Source organism: Heliangelus exortis, chromosome 3, assembly GCF_036169615.1.
Source record: "Heliangelus exortis chromosome 3, bHelExo1.hap1, whole genome shotgun sequence".
Taxonomy (NCBI): Eukaryota; Metazoa; Chordata; class Aves; order Apodiformes; family Trochilidae; genus Heliangelus; species Heliangelus exortis.
This window is the reverse complement of record NC_092424.1, coordinates 69060938-69084587: the sequence shown is the minus strand read 5'-3', so window position 1 is coordinate 69084587 and position 23650 is coordinate 69060938. Positions and strand designations below refer to the sequence as shown.

At 37.6% G+C, this 23650-nt stretch overlaps 1 protein-coding gene across 2 annotated transcripts in view; it reads right to left on the bottom strand.

Moving 5' to 3' along the window:
- The window catches only part of CDK19 (cyclin dependent kinase 19), a 122818-nt gene that overhangs the window by 93875 nt on the left and 5293 nt on the right, over positions 1–23650 (bottom strand). For both annotated transcript variants that reach the window (XM_071741166.1, XM_071741167.1), the window contains exon 2: positions 14241–14316. In XM_071741166.1, the coding sequence (XP_071597267.1) occupies positions 14241–14316 (76 nt within the window). The remainder of the gene's footprint in view (positions 1–14240; positions 14317–23650) is intronic.

The following is a 23650-nucleotide window of genomic DNA, read 5'->3' as shown; positions in this document are numbered from 1 at the left end:
AGGGATCAGGATGCACATAGACACTCAACAGCTCAACGCACCAGGGATTTGTGGTGTTGACTGAGGATGGTTTGCCCTCAGGTCTTCACTTGAGTAATTCACTTAGTCATTCTAGTGACTTGGACCTTGCTTTTTTGACTGCTCCTAAACTTGGAGCTGTTTCCAGAAGAACAGTACTCTTCCCTTACCCTAAACCTGCACCAGAGTAATGAGCATTCAAGAAGTCACTGTCTGTAAACAGCTACAGTTGTTCTTCTATTTTCATAATATTAAAATTCAATGCTAATAGACACAGACATAATTTTAACATACAAGCTACTCATTTTTTTGAGCTATTTTGCACTTCTGCACAAGTTAGTGAAGAAATAAAATTACTCAGCCTGGATTTGTATCAAACCATCATCTGATGCTTCCACTGTCCCTTGGGGAAAAAAAAATTATTTGTGGATACTCTGTAGAAATGGACTTACAAGACCTGTAGAGCTGTTAAGTGACACACACTGGAGACAGCTCTGGCACTAAAACAAAGAAGAAATTTCCCCCATTTTCCTCCTGCTTACTTCAGTCCCTGATGAGGAGGTTAACTTTTCATCAAGGCAAGGAACGTGAAGCTCACTCCACAAAGGGGAGAGATGAAGGTCAGCTGCTCTGATCAGCAACACCAAGAACAGGAGGAATTGCAGAGCTGAAATCAGCAGTAAGGAGACACACGAGACCTTGGAGAAAGATACCAGAAAAAAAGACCAGACCAAAGGACAAGGACACATGGGCTACAAGTGTGATCAGTGAGGAACGAGGCTGGGTGTGGAAAGGGAAGGGAAAAGTTGAGACAAAAAACAGGACACTAGCAAAGCTGAAGATGGAAAAAACTGCTGGTAAGGCAAGGAGTGGGAAATGGGACAAAGGGTATAAATCTAGGAAAAACAAGGCTGAGGCAAAAAGACAAGTGGAGAGGAAAGCAAAGGGCAAATACAGAAAATGTCAAGAGGGAGAGATGCACAGAAAAGCATTCAACATACAAACACTCCTCCTAACTTTGGCACAAAGTCCAGAGGCCCACCAACCCTCTGGCAAAAGGGCCCTCCCCTTCTCTTCTCTTTTAAGTATTAGCTCTTATTAAAGTAAAGCTACATAAAATGGCAGGCTACTGCCTGTGTTGTGAGCAGAAACCTGGAAAGAAGAGAAAATGAGGCATAAGGGAATGGAATCATTACAGAGAAAAGAATGGGCATAAGCAGGAAGCTTCTGTTTCCAGGGACAGAAAATGGAATAATAATAGTACCTGTCAGGTTTTTTCTATCCTTTAAGCATGACTTTCAGAAATAAAATCAGCTGCATTTGTATGAAAAGGGAAGCTAAAAACCAAGAAGGGCTCAAAGAGTATGTCAAGGGTGATGAAAGGTACCAAGGACTGGCAATATGTGATACAATTAGAACTGTGAAAACAGAAATAAGTCATGGAAGCAGGTGAAAAATCTGCAGAGACTGATTGTAAGATTTTATTACAAGCACTCTAGCATACAAAAGGAGCAGCAAAAGTAGTAAACATCGGTGCTGACAGACACTGTGATATAATAGCACAAAGCAAGGAGAATCAAAAAGTGTATCAACAGAAGAAAAGCAAGCAGGAACAAGAGGATATACATCACTAAAACGTAAAAGCTAGGTATCCTCAGGAAGCCTAAGTAACAGAATATGAAGCATACCGTAGAATGAAGGAACTATATGGCAAAGAAAAGGGTTAAAATAGGAATTAAAGACAATGGCATTTCAAAAGGACAACAAAAGAACAGCTCTGCTAGTGAACATGCACATCTGAGCAGTATCACTCCTGGCTGATGAGGCAAACACAGCCTAATACATAGAGCTAAGCAACCAGACGCATCATCTGCATTAAATTACAAAGGACGAACGTAGAAGAGTTCAGAGAGAAAAAGCCAGAGAGGAGCCAGAGTAAGAGGAAGGACAAGAAAAAGATTAGAAGTTACATGCAAGTAGCCTCATAAAAAGGATTAAAAAACCCTACAAATACGTTTTTTTCCTGCTCACACCACAGATGTTTTATAATGGTTACTGAAATAACTGAATGTAGTAAGACATTTTGTCCCAATCAGCATGTCACTACTATACAATAGGATAACTTGGCCAAATAATCTAAGAAAGTGCAACATGCACTTTTGTTTCCACTCATTATGACATTTTCCACAGCCAGATAAAAATCAAAACAGCATGTCCTTTATTTGAGCTGATAAAAAGAGAGTAGGTCAAGGATTCTTCCTTTATCCTATTATTGCCAAGACAGAAAACATGTTTTTGCAATGCCCTACCTAAAAAAACCCCACAGAATAGACCTTTTATATTTGGCAAGAGGCATGGAAAAGTTCAGGCAAGTGGCCAGATGTTTTGTTAAAATACATAATGGTATGGCTTAGCCTTCCTGAGGACCCCCAAACAGTTCCCTGAGAATCTGGTCCCAATGCCCTCTCTTAGTAGCCAACATCAAGTTTTATCCCAAAGGTTTAAAAACATATTTACATACACACCTCCTCCCCCCACATCTCTTATACATAAAAGACCAAATCCTTTGTTGTAAAGATGACAAAGTCTTCCTGGGAGAGTAAAGTTATATCTATAAGCAAAATAAATGTCAAGTCACACGTAAAGTTACTTCAGCACAACCTTTGAAAAAAACAGGCACTCCTTGTTTCACAGTCCTCTTCATTTCCAATTCTCCTCTCTTTGTTGGCACTGTGGCTATCCCACCATACACAAGCTATGTCCCCACCTAGGCAGCATATAGCAGGGTTTCATGTACATACACATGACTTTCATGTACATACATATGACTTCCCTTTTTCCTCAGCTTTTTATGGTGCAGTCCCTATCCAAGTAGCTGTGCCTGGATTTTGCCACACACACACAAATAAATAAAATCTCAGAACAGATTTACATGACACTTAGAAAACCCCCTCAGTCTCTTCTACTTTCACTCCACTGCCTTTAGATTTTCAGGTATTTTAAATAACGAAATAAATTCATGTGACACAACACATGATGAAGCAATGGGGCTCAATAATCAAGAGACAATATAAATATGAAATAAAAAGACTGAATGACATTGAAAATACAATGATAAATGTAAACACGAAAAGACACACTGATGAACTGCTATTATATAAACTGCAAATATTTTTTAAAACCTCATTCAGGAAAAGTCACACAAGGAAGATTCCTTCCTTTAAATTTTTTTTACTATTCATAGCATATGAATTGGACTGCATGCAACAACAGAGCAATTAATTTAAATACTGACAGTATTCTCACTGGTGATAATTGGTTGCTTCTTGCAAGAACATCTGTTCCATTTTTCTTAAGAAATGAAGTACAGGCCCTGTTACCTAGACAACAGAATCCTTCTGAGTATCATGCACTACAAAAGGGCAATATCAACCTAAGTCACACTCCATATTTATTCTCCTCACTGCTCTTGTATCTCCATTAATACAACCAAATGCCGTGACTTTTTAACATTAAGCCCATCTTTATCACATCACATAAATTCAGACCCACTTTCACATGAATTAAAAGTAACAGCTGTGTTACTGTCCCTTGGCCAGGCAAGAGCCACTCTGAGGCTTTGCATCCAGCCAGTTTCCACCATTGTGACTGCCAAGTTGTCAAGATGAAAACGCCACAGCTTATGAGCACTCCGAGAGCAAGTCCTATAAAATCTAGAAGTCTCTGCTCAGTCCCCTGGAATGTTGTGCAGAAACAGCCATCACACTGACATGTGCCTGGATCACTGGAGGTATTCCAATGCCACTAGGACTCAGCCCATACCCACACTCACCAGTGCTCTCCAGGTAAATTAAGGAGAGTAGCAGCAGATTAACCCTTGGAAGGTGCCTGCTGTTGCCTTCTCAAGCTCACAAGGTTTATATATATTGATAAAGTATTAGCAAAAATTAAGTGTACCAGATGACAAATTCATTTGTAGACTTCAGTTAGATTGATGGATTTTTTTTTTTTTCCTGTGTGTAATATGTGACAGAGGACCAATGAATACAGAAGCTCAAATGCTATGTGAAACCTAAAGATTAAGCTCTCCAAAAGAAAAGATCTTACTGGGGCAGAACCAACTGCAAAGCAATCACCATCACTCAACTATCACCCTAAATCAATCTCACTTCATTAACCTGACAACACCCTAAAGTGACATCTTCCTTCACCTTCTTCCCTTCTTGGCTGGGAGAAGCAGAGCATCGCTGTCTGTACTCAGATGAATATGCAGTAGCTGTCCCTGTTGTGGGAAACTTCTGTAGGAAAACCCCTCCAGCTTTTATGCATCTGGTTTGCATTTTTAACACAAATACGACTGGTACTTTTACAGGAATGCTCCACCAAGTTGTATTGCCATTAGTATGCAGAACAACACGATCATATGAACATCTGATCAGCAAGCAGATAGCATTTTGAGCATTAACTAGAGAAACCAGGAGAATTATGTTTAACCACAGAAGATATATGTGTTTTTTTATTTGTTTTGGAGATTCTGAGCTTTTAAAGGTGACATCAATGCCACTTAATTTGATAAAACAAGCAGAATGGTTTAGAGGGAGGCTTCTATACCAGCACCTTACAGAGCAGGATTTCATAGAGGAAAGTAGCATTTAAAATAATCCCAGTAGGATGGGGAGATAGATCTGTTTTTCAGGCCCATCTGTGAAAAAGACCCATGAGTTCTGGAACTACAGAAGGAGAAAAATAAGAGCTTGAAAATGATCCATATTTGAGACACCCAGAAGAAAGAAAGAAGGGAAAAGAAAAAAAAGAACACGCATCTGGCCTCAGATTGAAAGCCTGAACAATGGAGATAGCTGAAAATTATTAAAACTTAAAATCACAGTAGAATTCCTCATTTAGACTACAAGGCTTTGAGCAAGTTCAGTGAATTTCAGATTTGGAACAGTACAAAAGGCAATTTAGTAGTGGCAAAATAATTCTTAAGCCACAAGTATAATGAAATTTTAGAGATAAAATGTAAAAGTGCAAGGATCACCCATCTTCAGAATAATAAAACAGATTAGAGACAAAACCTAGGCAAGCACAAAATCATTAATACACAAGAAAAACAACATGTCAAAAAAAGAAGGAACAGTTATTAGTCTGAAGTGCAAAGACACTAAGGCAGATGAGGATACTGAATGAACCTTAGAGTTTGATCAGAGAGAGATAATTGATCACAGCAGTAAGAAGCTTCTACTCTAAAGAAGTCAAACCAAAAAGGATTCAAGAGAGAGATAGTAGATAGGAAACAACTGTATTGCTTGTAAATATATAAGGCACCTGGAGATCAAGGGAGAAGAAAGCCAGGAAAACAGTACAAAAGGCAACTGAGGTAAAAAAGAAACTGAAGTAATCTAATAAGCAAGTGAAAACACAGAAAGACAATGAGAGTTGGGAAACAAACTCTGCAGAGACCATGGGATGGCATATGTTCATTAGCCCAGAAAGAAAAGGCAGAGGTTTCCTCAAATGTTTTCAAGAATTGGCAGCAGATCTCTTATTTCATAACTGCCTAAAATCAAAATTATTCTGATAGCTTCTTTCAAGATGCTGTTCACATATTCAAAAAACCAACTATATTATTTTCCAATAGTATAACCTGTCAGAACTACTCTAAATTCAGTATCCTCATAAAGCTGCATATGAACAAGCTCAAGGTCAATTACATAAAACATATACCTATACCCACAATTTAGTACATGTGCTACATACAGGCAACCAGCAGGTATAAGGAAGCAGCCTGGCACTCCTAATGCGATAGGAAAGATAAGCACTATCCTCTTTTTAAAGGCAAAAGCATTTTGGCAGTCAGATGGCCAAATGGAGCAGAGAACAAGACCATGGCACTGACAGCTTTCTTATCAAAATGCGAATTAAGCAAACTCTGTAGTAACAATCTCAAACTGTAAGCCAGTGGACAAGATGCATAACAGAATTAAAGACATCTGGGTTACCCATTTAGTGACTATTGTACTGTTAACTACAGTTTGGAAACAGGAAAATCTCCCAGTGTCTCAAAATGCCCAAACAATGATGTATCAAGTAATCATAAAGAGAAGAAAAATCTCTGCAAGACACAGTGGAAGCTGTATTCAAATAGAGCTATTTTTCATCTTACCACAGAAATTGACACAGAGGTTCACAAGAAAAAAGAAAAAAACCCACTGAAACGTTTAACATTATGAAATTCAATAAAGTTATTAGTTTTAGTAGAAGGTAACATGGTATTTTGCCTTCAATAACAAAGCTGACTACAGCTTGCACACAAAAACCTGCAGAGTAAAATACAACTGTATACTAAAAACACTATGCACTTAGCCATACACAGGGCTGAAACCAAAGCCAAATGATGTATTGAGAAGAGCAACTTTTCTATTAACATTTGATCAAGACCTAAAGATTTTTCCACTCATGTTCCACTTTTATACATCTATCTCTGTTCTGTATTAATTTATCCATTTAGGCACTACTATTAACATTTTATTTCTGCCTCACAGACTTGAAGCAAAGAAGCCTCAGACAGCTTGTGAGCCAGGATCAAGAGAGACCAGTACAAAGATGACATGTTGGGAGTACATTACAGAACCACCTGATAAATACAGGGAATCAGATGAAGTCTTCTCTACAACTCAGAGTGTCTCTGGAACCACACACCCTGGTTCTGACAAGAGACTTTAACCTCCCTAACATCCACTGGAGGGAAAACGTAGCAGGGTACAAGCAATCCAGGTAATTTTTGGGAGGGAACCAGGGACAACTTCCTGATACACATATTGGATGGACCAACAATGGTGGCTCCCAGTTGTTTCCAAATAAGAGCAGATGTGGCAATCAAAGGCAGCTTCAGGAGAAGAGACTTCAGCTTAATGAGTGTTCATTTATTAAGTAGGTGGCCATAGGAAGCAGCTCTGAAGAGCAAAGATGCTCAGGAAAGCTGACAGGTCTACTGAAAACTGCAAGCATCAGGAGAAGAGCGTGGCTAAACAGCTTGTCAGTTCCAGTGTAAGAAGGGCAGTGCACAGATGGGTGCAAACAGGGACACAGGAGTTCAGAAACATTGCCCAGGCAGGTAGGGAAAGTATCAAGACTTGAATTGACACTTGCAAGGAATGTTGATGGTAACAAAAAGAACTTCTGCTACTACACTAGTTGTGAAAGGCTAAACAAGAAAATGAGACCCCACTGCTGGATGAAGTGGGCAATTTAGTAACAGTACCTGAAAACAGAGTCCCAACTTTAAAAGAATCCATCATATGAAAACTTGTGCCATTATCTCTCAGTCTAAGGCATCAAAAACAGTCACATGTAATGTTATATTAGTGAAAGGCACATTCTAGCATTATGCTAAGTCAAAATACCATTCAAACAATTTTACTACTCCAGAAAGAATAAACTAGAAACATGTATAAGCTAATTGTATAGGACTGCAGGGGAAGCACAAATGGAAGAACACAAGGAAAACATGTAATGAGAAAAGAGAGAATGAGAAACAGAGGAGAAAAAGGTTTATGACACAAACCCAGAAAAGAATATTAAAAAAAAGCATTAAAAAACATTCCATGTTTTTTCATGTGCATACACACACAGTCTTCTAGGGAGCATTTAAGTTTTGAAAATAAGTATTTCAGTATGTCTCATCTCCATTATCTGCAACTCTGTTCTTTATCTGTGTGATAAAACACTTATTTGCTTTCAGTGCACTATTGTCTACAGCTTAACCTGAAGAGGCTCAGCTCCAATATTAATTTTTTAATTTCTGGTGTTGAAAGCACCAGAAGTTGGTTTTGCATTTCTGTGTTCTGATAATATTCAAGATTTGAATTGAACAACAAATTCAAAGTGAAAACAACTGAGCCTCAACAGCACTGAACACCCATTTTCCCCAGTCAGCTGCACTGGGAATTTGGATCATACCCTAACTGATGTCAAAAACCACATTCATAGAGAAGCTTCTTCAGCTCACATGGCATCAAAAAGGGGTAAAAGCTTTCTTTTACTTCATCTTTTTAACATACTTGCCACAGATTTATTGATGTTGTTCTAATGTTTTGACCAAAGACAACTTCAAGGAAAGAAAAGTAAACTCTGTATGAAAAAATAAAGTTTCAAATTTTGTATTTAGAAAGAAACTGGTGTGCTAAAAGTAGCGGTTACTTTTCCTTTCTCCTCTTCATGCACTTTTTGTTGTTGTTAAGGGAAGGGGCTACAGTTAAGACAGCAGAGCTGACAAACTGCTTCAGATGATGCTCTACTTTCATTACAGTTACTTGACAAAAAAGATTATGCCTCAAGTTGCACATCTTATTTTCACAAATAGTACATGGCACATTGGGCCAATAAGAAAAAAACTCAACTTAACTGATTAAAACAAAAATCTCTTTATTCTGCAGATTTACTACCTGCGTGTTTTTTATTTAATGAAGGTAATTGTTCTTTCAGATACAATAAAATTAAAAAAGAAAAAATGTTCACAGAGCCCTTTTGAAGAATAACCAAACCAGGAATTGAAGTACTCCCTTACACAAAAAGAACTGAAACTACACAGATCGGACAAGATTAGGCCATGTAACGCAGAGAGCTCTTATTCCTCCTGTGGCAAGCAAAACATGAGTTGTCATGTAACTAAACCATAGATCTCTTTCCAGCTGATTCATAATTATAAAATCACAATGCACGGATACTTCTAGCCAACACATGCCTTAACTGTATTAAAATCCCTTGAAAAAAATTTTTTTAAATTTATACTTACTTCACTACCTCCAGCTATTGAAACAGGGAGTGGAGTTTCAAAGTTTCCACAAACAAATCTAACAATCTTTTCTAATTAGGCAGTAGAGAATTTATGGGGATATTTTACATTGCCAAATATTCCATACATCTGTATTATCTTGGCAAGGGAAAAGAAGTTCTGACATTCAAAAGGAATCTCCTACAGCAAATGTACTCAGGGACACAGACTTTTTAAAGCCTTGTTTTACCTAACCTCGCCCTAAACAAAGCCAAGGACCAAGGTTAGAAACTTAGTTTTCTACATAAGAGCAAATACTGCAAGCTGCTGTGATAATCAAGGTCACAGAAAAGGTCAATACAACCAAAGCAGAGGACTTGTACCCATCATGAAATTCTATGTAACTGTACTTGAAAAGAGCCAGTGTGGTTACAAATCTTCTAAGTGTGTTACTAACACTGAAAAGTTATTATTCCCTTACTGGTATTCTTTTCCACACTCTTAAGAGATGCAGAGACAGGTCAGACACTTTCTAAAGCCAGCCTGGTCCAGAGTCTCAAATTAAGGAGCTTCGTGTTTAGTTCACTTGATTAAGTGGCTTCCAACCAGGGAGGCAAGAGCAGCTGGTGAGTGATGTGCAGCATCTGACCGGGGCTAAAGCAGAAAAACTTTACTAACTACCAGCAAGACACGATGTGTCCCCTTGAGTGTCCCTGTGTCATGCTGCCAGCAACACTGCCGAGAAGCACACAACAAAGGCACAAGGTGTTTCAAGACAAAGACAGCAAGTCCTGGACCTCCCTGGCTCAAATTTGGGTGCCCAGATCCAAGAGAATGGAGATGCAGCCCCAGAGGAGCTGCCTGCATGGCAAAGGAAGCCACAGGCAGCAGGGAGGCAGAAAGAACACCATAAATACGGTGAGAAAGAACCTTGCTCAAGAGAACTGACAAACACAAAAGGTTACAAAAAGCTATTGCTTAACTGGTAAGGCTTCTAAAGTCCTGCCCAACCTCAGAAAATGAGAATGCCAAAATATTTGTACCCTCTAGCACTTTGCAATATATATATTACATCAATAGGCAAAAGGCCTGAGAATAATTTGTGCAAGCTAAATTGTTCAAATGAGCTTTCAGTAACTCATTTAACATTAAAGTCTGAATTATTTTAGCCTGTACACAAGTATGAACACAAAGGCCAACTAATACTCCCACTAGTGTCCCACAGTGTACTGGCAACACTTCAAGATCTCCCAGGAGAAGCAGCCTCTAGCAGCTTTATTAACAACCAGCACACACAGGCACTGGATGTGGCAACTAAAATGGTCATCTCTCCCACACCCAAAATTCACACAGGGCAAAAGTGCAGCAGTTTGGGGCACTGTGAAGCAAAGCTAACAGAGGAATGCTGCTGTTGTGGCTGACCTGTCCCATTGAAATAACCTGTAACAGCCTAATCTAATTTTTTTTCCCCCATAGAAAAAATATCAAGTTATACAAAAAAATCCCTCACACCCTTACGTAGAAAAATCCAATGAAGTTCAGAATTAAGATCACCATTCACTAAGAAGATGACTAGATTTGGAAATTTATCTTTGAAAGAGGGTAAGTTCTTGGTGCTGGGGGTGGGGAGAAAAGCTGTAAAGGACCAGCAGGTGACAGGAAAGCCTCCCAGAACCTACCCTCAAGTCACTGGTTCACATAAAACTTTTGTCTGCAGACTGTAAACGGGGGAAAAAAAATACTCTTACAAAAAGACATTCTTAAACTATCCTCTTTTGAGCTAAGAAGAATTTCAGAGAAAGACTGAATTCACTGCAGTACAAATGATTGTTACAAATACTTCATTGGTTTCCACTAAATTCTTCAAAGAATCATAGAACCATTTTGGTTGGAAAAGTCCTTAACATCATCAAGTCCAACAGTTGACCTTACATTGCCAAGTCCACTGATGACCCTCCTGCAGCAAGGTATCCAAACCTGAACACAGTATTTGAGGTGCAGCCTCAAATTAGTTTTTCCCAGAATACACCATTAGAAGTTTATAAAATCTTTCCTGTGCAAAACACAGTACTTGAAGTAACCAGCATAATCCTCCCCCAGGAAGTAAAACATGATATCTCAGATAAAGCTGTATTACCCTGGTGCTTTTTTGATAAAAAAAAAAATTCCATTACCATTGGCTGGTTGTAGACTTTTAAAGTCATACTAATTGGTTCTTAATAGATGATGACCAAGACATACCACAGGAAAAAACAGCCCTAACAAGCCCACTTGTCATCCTAAGATACCTACTTAGGTAAGGAGCAAAAAGTAAAACACAAAGGCTGCAGAACTGAAAAAAATTCTTCCTTTCCCCAAAAAAGAACTTAAGTTACCTTTTTCATCATAATGAAGAAAAACTTCTAGTAAAACATGCACTGAATTATGTATAAATTACATTCACCTTTTCAGTTTCCTTCTTCCAAATCAAAGAATACAAGAAAGTTCCTCCTGCATCAAGAAATCTAGATCATCACCTTAATACCCAGTAGCATAATCCCATGCTCTTTTGTTGCTCAGGCAACAAAATGTATCATTAAACTACCTTGCTAGGAATTTGCTCAGATGTTCTACATCTGAATGGGGATGAGTTTTATTAAGGTCTTAGTGTCCAAAAATGCATTTTATTTCTCTTGCATCTTCTACAATGCAAACTACATCAACAAATTCCTAGAGTCACTTTGTCTATAAACAGCTCTCAAAATTCAGAAAAAAAAATTTCACCTGTGTTACAAAAAGAATTTGACATCTCACTCTGATGTTCAAGCAATGAAGAAAACATTTCATCTCTTGTTGCTTCCAAATAATCACAGACAAGCCTGAGCTGAAAGAGGTGTCACATTTGATAACTAAATAATAATATAAAAATAAAAAGCCCATATTTCAGAGCTCTCATTCATATTTTACAGCTCTACTGTTCAAAAATGCTCTTGTTTAAGCCAAGCAGTAAGCACACAGTAACAAAAACTGGCATGTCAACTATTTCTGTTATCTGCAGAACAGACTTGAGTTACACGGAAGACATTAACTGCTTTCCCCCCCCCAATCCTTTAATATACAAGAATCCCTTCTAGTACTTTCATATTCAATACAACAGAATTGGCTGAAACATGTTCCTTCAGCAGGTATCACCCTAGAATTGAAGAAAGTAATGATTACTTGTTCCAGGAACCACTGCCTATATTATGCTTCAACTGATACATGCCTTCTTCCAGGAAAAGCTCATACCAATAGTGGTAAAAGAGGCTTTATGTTTCTAAGAGTCTTAAGCAAAGACAGACCACCTTGATCTGTAACACCAGAAGAGAGGAGTCACCTGCCTTTTCTGTTAGGGAAAGTTAACCAGTAGATTTTATTGTGTGTATCTAGACAATACTACACACAAAACGGTCTTGGGATGCAAAACAATGTCTTTTAGTTCAGCAATATATTTCTTAAGTACATTGTCAAGCGTCTTCAGGTTACAGAAGTATTAAAATATTCTGAAGACACAAACAGAACCACACACTGCTGCTGCTTTCATTTTCTTAGCTTCCATGCAATATGGGTGGGGTTTGAGGTTTTTTTGGCATGGAGGGGGTGGTTGGAAGAGGAGATTAAATGTCAAAAGAACAACTCGTGACATTTTCATGTGGCCTCTTTCCAAGCTGATAATCTTTATTTAATCAGTAAACATTACCCTCTTTTGTTACCTAAGACTTAAAATACAAGATTAACTATTAATGTATTTAATACAGGTCTGCTTCTCTCTATGGAAAATGCACTTAATTCTGCTTGATTCTGCATAACAGAAGTTCCTCTTTCTTTTTCAAGTAGTTCGTCTTTACCTTTTTCAAATTTCTAATATTTAACCAACCTGAAATTTCACTGAGACCAACAGTGATATGCTACATGATCTCAGGTTATGGAGTTTTACAGTAAAGTCTGAAGAAGGTATCATTCAAGGAAGAATTACAGGAAGAAGCATTGAGAGGATTAAAGCAACTGAGTGGTTGCGAAATTTCCCAAGCTGTACTGAACTTTGGACAGAGCTTTATCTGTAAAAAAGTTTTTTAAAATATAAAAAACTAAGACTGTAATGGTGATGTATAATCTGAGAAAAAAAAATAATCTGATGCTTTCTACTTCCTCACAATGTGGTCTCCAGGTCTGATATAATCAGGTCCATAACACTGCTACTATAACTACAGGAAAGGCTGCTTTGGACTGAAACAAAATTAGAACCCCCCAGAATCCACAACCCACACCTCAGTGCTCTCAAAACCAACTTTATAGTAAGAATATAATCCAGTACTTATGTTAAAAGAGGATTTCTTATTTCCTCCAATGGCAGAAACACTAGCAAACAGATCAGTGGGTAGACTCTTGTGTAAAGTGACTGACAGCAGTGAAGCCAACTCAAATCCTCAGCTGACCTTGACCTTACAGTGACAAGCACTTCAAAAGGGTACAGGTTTATCTAAGTCTCTTCATATCCAATTACCATGGGCACCACACTAAAGACAATACAGTGTTTTCTTCAGTCCATTTATACCATGCTGGTTTCTAATTCCTGACATTGCATTGCACACCTGAATGCTGTATTCCAGTGCAACACTAATAAATTATAAAAAGTGTTAGGCACAATCCTAACATATATTTCAAGAGCCTTCATCATTAAAACAAGGTAAATATTTAATCAAGCAAGTGTATGTCTTTTGCAGTTCAAGAAATTCTTGCATTACAGATTTTACTCACTATCCAGCACTTAGACAGTAATATACATTTTTAGTCATAAAATATTTAAAGATTAAATTCTACATCTATATACAAACACCTTATTTTTACCTATTTTGAGGGAACAATGGGTATTGCTGTTCACAGAAACGTGCAATTTCTGAATCTATTTTTTCTAAGACACATAATGAAAATGCAATTAAAGCTTTTCTTTATTTTGCTATGAAATGTTTCTACTTGGTCAAACAACTAAGGAATGAGGAGAACAAACTGTTCTCAGGTACTAAAGAAGAGTAAGCTAACATTAGTCTGAAATAAAATGATTAGTAAGAGGACTTATAATGGCAGCTGTAATCTTTTAAAATCTTTTTCCTTCAAGTAATTTTAAAACCATCTCTTTATAAAATAAATCTTCGCTATAAGGTTCACATGTATTTTCTTCTTAACACAAAAGCAGATAAAACAAAATTATACCAGAGGCATTATCAAATAGCAAGAACACATCTTTCCACTAAAAACATAAAAATGTATTATTTAGAAAGCATTTTAAGAGCTCATGTTTAAATAACTTCCATGCTTGTATACTTTAAAAAAAACTTTTATATAAGCTTTATGTTACTTAATTCAGAGAAAAAAAGCATCTGTTGAATAATAATGTCAGTAAAAAATATTTTCATTTATGTACACTTACTGCAATCTCTCTACAGGCCGACATGGATATTCCTGTACCTTCAATTTGCTTCAGTGCATATTCCTTTTCATCTTTTCTGTACACAAAAAAAAAAAAAAGAGAGAGGAATAATTGTATCTCTGACTTATACTATACCAATCAGTACAAGTATAATGATTTATTTTAATTTGGTCTGGATCAAAAATCTAAAAAGTTGATCTAGTTTATGCATAAATTATACTTAGATAATAATAGCAAGTTCTCTTTTCACACAGACTTCAAAGATTCCAAACAAAAACTGCTGCATAAAGAGACTTTATTAGCCTATATCCATTTCTCTCTAAAACCACACAGATAACTGCAAATACGCCCACAGAGGATTTTGGAGAACACTTCTCCTGAAAATCCAGTGTACTTTCTGCTGCCACGATAAACCCACACAGATGTATCCCGTGCCTGGAAAACTCTACTATAAATACCTAGGAACTGCAAGGTTCTTACTTAATTTTATGAACCACTGTCAATTCACTTTTACTTCTGAAATACTATTATTTTAAGCTAATTATATAATAAATGCTGACTACTTACAAACCCCTACCAAAGTACATGAAACTCTGTGAAGTACGAAGCTGAAGAATGTGAAAATGTTCAGCCCAAACACAGTGCTGTCCTTTTAAATAATCACAGATTGAAGTGATTTAGAGGGGAGACCAACGGAACAAGAAAATGAAGTAGTATCTCAAAGCCCTTGTGACACAACATAGGCAGCTTACTGCCTACCATTAGGCTTTGCAGGATTCAGCTATCATCAACAGATGTTGATAAGAACAGATAACCACAGTACTGATGCACTTTTGCAGACTCACCAGTTAGAATTAAAAAATCCACAAGCCCCAATCCAAACACTTCAGGTACACTTTAGTTTCTGCTCTGCCAGTCCCAAACCATTGCATCTTGCTGTGTTGAATAATCAATTTGAATTCATTTCATCCTCCCTAGCTTTTAATTCCAGGCCTGTGTCCTGCCCAAATCCTGACTCTTTCCCAGCCTTCTCCAGAACACCCATGTCTAAAATTCATTGCATGAGGACCATGAGATTGACCAGAAAATACAACTGTCTCTACACATTTGTGACCACAGGCAACTATTATTCTTAGTCATTTTCAGCAGCTGCAAAACCCATAATGAATATGTATAGTTAACATTGTGTTTGGCTTCCATTTTGCACAAGCATGTTAGGCTACAGGCTTGGAGGGTCTGGAGTAACAGAAGACCCTTCTGCAGCTGAAACAAAACAAATTAGTTAGTTAAAGGTGACCTAAATGATTTTAGGAACTGCCAAAGAGAGAAACACATTCTTGTTCTGCATAGATTTTTGTGGGGAAATGAAGACAGCAACTTAACAGCATGCCTTGCAATTACCCCCAAAATAATGACTCATTCAGATACTTAAATGCAAATCTTAACAACCATTACACCACAAATGAATGTATCAAGATTGGACTTCCCTCTTCTAAAGCAAATTTCTCTTCTATGCTAATTAAAAAGAAATAGTCTCATATCACAGTATTTTTAACAGGTATCTTCTTACTCTGTACTTGGGGAGGGGAAAATGCCCAAAACTTTTCAAGGTCAAAAGAAAGCCTAAAAAGTTACCAAAAATAGGTCAAGTTCTCTATTAATAGCTCAAAACAGTTGTTCAGCAAGTACACTTTCAGGAATAACTATGGAAGTGGAGATGTCTGCTTCCTAAGGAGAAGGATTCACCAGTGTCTACTGACACAGTTGAGATTCCTTTGCTTCCCATTGAGTAACTTTGTAGGACAAACCCTGGAAATGCTACACAGTTCAGTGTTCTTCAAGCACAGTATTGCCCCAAACACAATATTCATACAGGTTTTTGTTATGCTCTAATCCCTTTGCTTAATTGCTGCTGTACAGCCCAGTTAATCACTCAGCAGGTCACCAGCAAGAGTTACAAACTCTACCCACCTAAGATAAGGCAGAACCAGGACTCTCAGTTGCACCTGAAGTACTGAAAAACTTTCATAGTATCTGGAACATGGCAGCAAACCCACTCAATTGATCACATTCAGCACTGGTTACCTTATGGAAAATGCTCATAGATTTAAATCTATACATTGCACATGGCCATAATCCTTTACAAAGGCAGTAGTAGCAGTAAAAGTATGTGACTGACTGGAAAAAGGAGCCCAATCCTTCCCAGAAAGAGAAGTTCTTACGCTTCAGTGATTCTTATGCATCTAGAAATAGCTACTAACTACAAAAAACTACAGGATACAAAAAAAAAGCAGATATGGTGTCACTATTGTACATGTTCTTCAATGGACGAGGAAGTAATTATTCTCGAACCTTATCAAGCCGTAACCAGCCATCAGCTCAGCCAGCTCCACTTCATTCATGTGACAACCAGCCACAACTGACAGAAGCTGGGAATCTACAGGTAGATGTTAATTTTTTCCTAGAGAACAGTATACATGTAGAATTTCAATGTATATACATTTAGTGCCTTTTCGGAGGTATGTAAGAAACTAAAATGTGAAAGAGTAGGGATAGTAAGCAGAAATTTAAAGGAAATCTATAACCACATCAGTCCTTTAAAAGATTTATTTTTTTTAGCTTCAAGGACAGCTGTCTGGTGCTCTGCTAAAAAACTTCACAGCAGCTACAGGTTGTTCCTACAGCTCAGTCTCAGGCAAGTTCAATACGATGTGGATACCTGAGGTATATTTGGCCAGGCTTGGACACAAAAAAACCAGATGAAAACAGCAGACTTTTACCACATTCCACTATGATGAGAAGTTTACCATTTCAGTAATGTCTGTGGATTGTGTAGCTGGCCTGCATGCTGATGCATCCATCCCTCAGCAGCTTGGCAGGAACCATCTCAGTGCTGCAAACAGAGGAGCACATGTATGTAGGGCACAGACTTGTTGCAAAAGCAACAGACTTTTATATCACCTAATCTGTTCAACCCTCAGCTTAAGATTTTCCTCTTCATGGCAGGGTGGGAAGACAATCCCATTAGTGCAATGACTATACAGCCTTTAAAAGTTCAGCTTGCATCTTGTCAGGAACATCTAAAGAACTTGGGGAGTGGGAACAAGGCAGCAAACTTACACCAAAGAGGACAGTCTTCACCGTGCAATATAAAAAGAGGTAGACCAAAAAGAAACCCTAAGGCCAATTGAGGAATATACAAGGAAAACAATTTTTGGAATGGAAACAATGTACTGCATTCCATAGAGTATTTCTGAATCTTTTGTCTCACAAAGTCCTTATAATCTCAATTTTCAAAAAGGGGCCTGAATGCTACACAGCTGATTGGTGTCATTGACTGATAACAGGGATAACACTAAACTCTGCTAGGTCTCCCTCTGAACATCGCAGGTGATGCCAGCGACCCCAACATCTACATACAGTAACACCAAAAGGAAGCACTTCTGCTACCTCAAAGAGTTAAAGCCCATTTATGAAGTCCTTTCTCCAATCTATGAAACAGAGGAAATAAAAGGCAGAAGCTTGTGTTACTTTGGATGTTACTCTTCTCAAAATGCAACAATATCAAATTCCTGAACACTGAGCATACTTTCCTACTCCATTTTAGAAGAAGTTTATAAACTTTGCAATGTCAGATACTTGCATAAATGCAAATTAAATTTTACTAATATTAATCTTATTAAAATTTAGGCTTTACACTGTAACAAAACTTTGTAAGGAAAGAGTACAACTTCAGTCACAGTCACCCTCACTCCACACCTATTGAAGATTCAGAAACCTCAACCACTGAGGTTTTTGCCCCTTCTAAAATTAGACTGACCCCAAAACATCTTGAGTGACTAAGAACTGTGAATTTCATACAAGTAGGTTTATTTTGTAACAAACTGGCATAACCAGACTTGACGGCCTGTTTAAAAGGTAAAAACTGAAGTGTTCACATTAGACCTTGGAAGCAGTAGAATTTTTCAGCTGCTCCAGGTAATTTCTTCCAGCATTGGCTATATTAAAGCAGAGGATGGAGCTGTACCTGATATTATTTCTTTATAGACAGGATTGATTACAGAAAATGAAGATATTAAGGAAATATTTCCCAGAAAGGATACTGTATGTGAGGAATTTGTTACCTTAAAATAAGGAACACTAGCAACAAGAAAAATAAAATCTCTGAAATAAAGAGGAAACAAGATTATTTTTTTTTTGTCTGTGAATTATTTACCAAGGTCACAGACACATGGTCCTTTAGACTCTCCCAAAAGAGATTCTGCTTTTTATTTCATCATATCACTTATAAGAAGAATGTTTATGACTGTCATAAACTGTCATGAACATTAGCTATCTGGCTTTTGGTAATATTATAAGGATAATATAAAGCCCCAGTGTAAAACCATACTTAACTACACAGTCCATCTTACCTTGCATTACATCTCTTTCTCTGTACTGCTAAATCTGGCTAAATATACCACTTTGATAGGTGGAAAATTACTATTAAAGTACCAAATATTAGGAACCCTGTATTTCTTTCAAGTGTCTTTGGTGAAAACCTCTGTTTGAAACATCAAATGCATATTATTTGTCAAAACCATTATAATGCATTAGGTTACCTACAGAAGAAGAAAAAAAATGGACTCAATGCAAGGCCTATGACAACAGTGGCCTAAAACCCACATTTATTTAATTTCCTTTTGTAGGCTCATTACACAAACACTTCCTCTGAAGTATAGAGAAATCCCAGATTTATCAGAGATATATTTTTCACAACAGAGCACGTTTACTATATTTGGAAAGTCACTGAGTAGAAAAAATACCTTTAAGAGAAAGGGATAAGGACCAGAACAAAATTCTGCACCATCACTGTGCGGCCCTATTTCATTCAATCTGAAGTGGAAAAATAGTATTAGTGCTAATGAAGCATCTACATTTTTGCCTTTACTTCAACATCAGGCAATCTGGGTTTCAATAAATACAGCTATCTTTATTCCAACCACTACCAGAGAATTGCTACTTTCCAGCAAGGAACAAGGTGTTTAGTAAGGAATCATCATTATCTGTCTCCAGGGAATCCAAATCACAACCTTCCAAATCACGTTCCTTCAGACTTTAAAACTGTGCATCCCACAGTAAGAACAGGCTTCTCCTGTGTTCTTTCTGTATGCCAAGAGCATAATTTGGATATTTTTACACCAACATTTACCCCCAGACACACACTGAACTTACTCTAAAGGCAGAATAAACAGCATTCAACTTGTAGTGGTCTTTTGGTTGTACTGATCTGAAGGTCAAATTAAATTTGGTAATTTGTCTATCTGTTCCTCATTGGGAGCATGACAGATTTCAGCAAAGAAGCAACTGGTTATGCTGTAAAATGACTGGTTTTAATCAAAAGTTGTGAACATAAAGCTAAATTTGAAGCCTACAATGAATGCCCTTGAGAACAGGGCAACAATTCACAGAGGAACTGTTTCATGAACAGACACATAGGCTGAAACCCACTGTCAGCTGTACTAATGATAATGAACCAAGGCAACAAACATGGAATTTTTGAATAAGCAAGATGATAAATCTTAGCATGAATCTGTGGTAACCCATGGACATATTACTATGGGTGAGAACTTTCTCTAAACACCTTGGAATATGAGGAATTCAAGAGCCATCAGATGGGAAGCATCTCTCACAAAAGATTCTACTCAGGAGTCAAACAGTTAATCTCATGCTGCTAGAATTTCATGCTTGAATGGCCTTTGTATCATCAGATCTTTTCAGGCACTCAGACCCCACAACATATCAAAGAGGTGGGAGTCAAGGACAATCATAGTCAGAGCAGAGTCCTGGTGTTAGCTGTGTGAATGCTTACAAGAGCTCTAGAAAAGACAGAGGAAGAAAGAAGGGACAGAAGAGGCAGAAAACCTTCTGGCCACATAAAAAGAATTGACTCTGCAATAAATATATGAGTATAAAGTGAGCTACATCGCTTCAAAACCATGAAACATACCTCCAGATGTAGTTCCCATTCCTGCAGACCTAGTTTCTACCTCCAAGTCAATTGCCTATAGCATTTATTTTCACTTGACCACCAAAAAAAAAAAATCAATAGCCTCATCTACTTGAGTCAGCAGGGAATGAGCAAAAATAACCATACTGCACATGAATCCCACTTAATGGAAACACATTTAAAGCAAAACTGCCTCCAGTTTATACCTGTGCTCTTATTTAAACCAGAACCTTTATCCTTAAATGGGTGATGAGACACTCCTAGCATGCACTGGAAACTATAGCTGTTGCTTTGCCTACTGAAAAGCCTGACCTCAGTGTGATTCCATCTGCAAGATGAATGACCCTAGGATATTCCAAAATCATAAACTGTAGAAAACAGAGGACAACTGAGGGAGAAACAAGGAGTTGTGCAGGAGCCTCATCTGAAAATGTTTATTTAAAAGCTACTAATCCCAGGAAAGACAGAGGCGAACATAAAAAATGCCCTTCAGAGATCTACTATTCCAGTAATCTCAGCTCCTCCAATTTTTCTCAAAAACAGAAAAGTCAGTCCTAGTTTCTAATAAAAAAAAAAAACCAAACCACCAACCAAAAAAAAACCCCAACAGACACCAAATTTTCAAAGGTCAGTTAATATTATCTCCACATTCCTTCCCTTTCACATCATCTTATTAGACAGACTAATATTCAGTACATTCTAAAAAAAAATCTCACCACTGGTAAAAGAATTGCTCTCCCACATAAAGGATCAAGAAAATATAAATAGGGAGTTCAGATATAGAAGTATCAGTTGCCTTAAAGACTGCCTCAGAATTTTAAGCACAACTGATTTTAAAAGATTTCTTTACTTATTTCCTTCTTGAACCCATTGAGATAGCTGAAGTTCACAAGACGCATAATAATTTCTAATATCATCACAACAAGCACTTTTAGCTGTCACTCATCTAACTTAAAATGATCTATGTCCCCAGAGCTGGGAGGTCTTTTATAAGCCTAAATTATTTAGATACAGGACACTCATAAGTCAAGTCAAAACAGCAAAATTTTTATATTTGCTGTATGAGCAGAAACTGTTCTTAATTTCCTCAAGTCTCATGCTGAGTTAGCTAATTTATTCTTAAAGCAGTTGCCCCAGACCAGTTTCAGTATTCCTTCAGGCAAACACACTGTTACTGAAACGAGTAAATCTTTTTAAAGTTCTAATACGTTGTCTCAGTAGAAGAGAATAAAAACTGCAGCCTTTGTCAGTTCTCTGGTGCCTGCAATGAAGATCAAGAAACAACAACTCTTTGGAAGCAGAATGGAAGAGCTGTCAGTCACTTACAGTAATGATCCCTTCTTCTGTTACTCTCATGGACCACATCTTCTCTTGAACAGCACATTATGCAACAGCGAGCACATGCAAATAGAATCTTAGTTCAGAACATGGAACTCAGCACTTAAAAGTAGAGGAAAAAGACTTGGGTCAGAAGGCACCTATGCAAACCACGAGCTTGATCAAGGCCACAGAAAAGGCAAACACCCTTTCAGTAGGCATTTTCAAAAAACATGGAACAATTTCGTGTTACTAACAAGTCTCCAGTAACATTTGGTTAGAACATTCCACAGAAATTCTGGTTACTTGTGTAAATACATCTGTAGCACTCTGAATCATGGCAATTTCTGGGCTTGGTTGTTTGTTTTTTTTTTTTAAAGTGATGTATGATGTGAAAATACTCATCTTGAAAATAAATTTACAAAAAAAACTTTACAACACATATACCCACAATACAACAGATCCGATTGGATGACCCAGAAATACACTGATACGTTGTATTTCTGTAACAAGCAGCTCACATGTGAAGTACTTTGCTTCTGACCTTCCCCCTGTTCTACCTTGCCCTTGTTCTACCTTCACCCTCTTACCAACTAGGGAAGGGGGGGGGCAGAAAAGAATTTGTACTTCTCCCTAAAGCTCTTAATTCCTTTTCCTGCAGCATGACTGGAAAAAATCTTAAACCCCTCACTCTGTAACAGGAAACTTCTTATCCTCTTCATCACTTGTAAAAGAAACAAAACACAAATACAACTTGAGAGGTTTTGCTTCACAGGTTATTATGGGCTAATTTACACACTGGTCTTCCTCTGCAAGCTTGCCAAAAAATTTTACCTCTTTCTTAAGCAAATACAACCTCTTCAGTGTCTCATCACCAGCTGAATGCTGTTTGCTTTCTGAAAGGCTCTGAGCTCTACAGCTCATATTCTGCACTGGGTATCAGGGAGAGTAACAAAAGAAAGGATAAAATAGCCACGGGAGAGACAATATGCAAGGGTATGTGGAAAGCACTAAAAATTGCTCATTGCCACTTGCACCCTCTTTGGCAGGAAGCAAAACCACGGTGTAGTTGCACTTAGCAGGTCTCAGTAAGGCATGGTTACAAAACACTAACCATCTCTTCCTACATTGGGGCTTTTAATTAGAATGCATTGCAGCCAACTAGTTAGACAGGTTTGGTTTAGTTCTGCTGCTCCTTCTCACACATATTAAGAACACTTAATGCTAAAAAGTATCTTCAGGATTTGCATGTAAATCTATATTCAGGTTTACACTTAGCTATATAGTGAGGCATGAATACCTTAAAATTCTACCTTCATCAATATAATAACTTTTATCAAGAAAAAAAATCATGAGAGCAAGAAGGCAAAATGCAGCTTTTAAGATACCATCATTGGCAGAAATTTTGCTGCAGAGAAAGGTAATTGCTCAGGATCAAATACACCACTTTCTGACTTGGGTCAGTATTTCTGATTCAGCCTGTCACATTAGTAAACAGCAACTACAGCTGAAATGCAAAGCACTTACATTCAAGACAACCTCAAATAGAGGAAAAAATGAGATGTAAATACATCAATTATTATAGACTCTCAAGTGTCTCACAAGTACATACTTGCATTGGTACGTAACACTCCAGTTTCACACTCAAGACAGTATAACCCTTGCCACATAAATGAGTTAGCCTCTCTCTTAACAATAAATGTAGCTGCAGTACACATGTACCCATTCCCCTGGGATTTTACTGCCAACATTGTTCATTTGTAGCATCCAGCTCAACTTGAGTGCAAGTTTCACTTCCTGACATACTTGTACTATATATATATATTCAGTAATTTAAGTTCTGCAGAACAACAATATGGGTGGAAAAGTACACATATTGTGGCACAAACAGTAATTTAAGAGAATAAGCAGATTACCTCTTCTAGACTTAAAAGTCTTGTACCACCACAGTGATCTCATTCATAAGTGTGACCAGATGCAACCTCTGAACAAATTAATGGTATTAGCAGGAACTCCAACCACAGCAAGTAGCTCCAAGAGAAAGCCTATTTTTCCAAGAGACCCATTCCTTCCAGCATGCTATTTTTTCCCTCTTAATCAATAT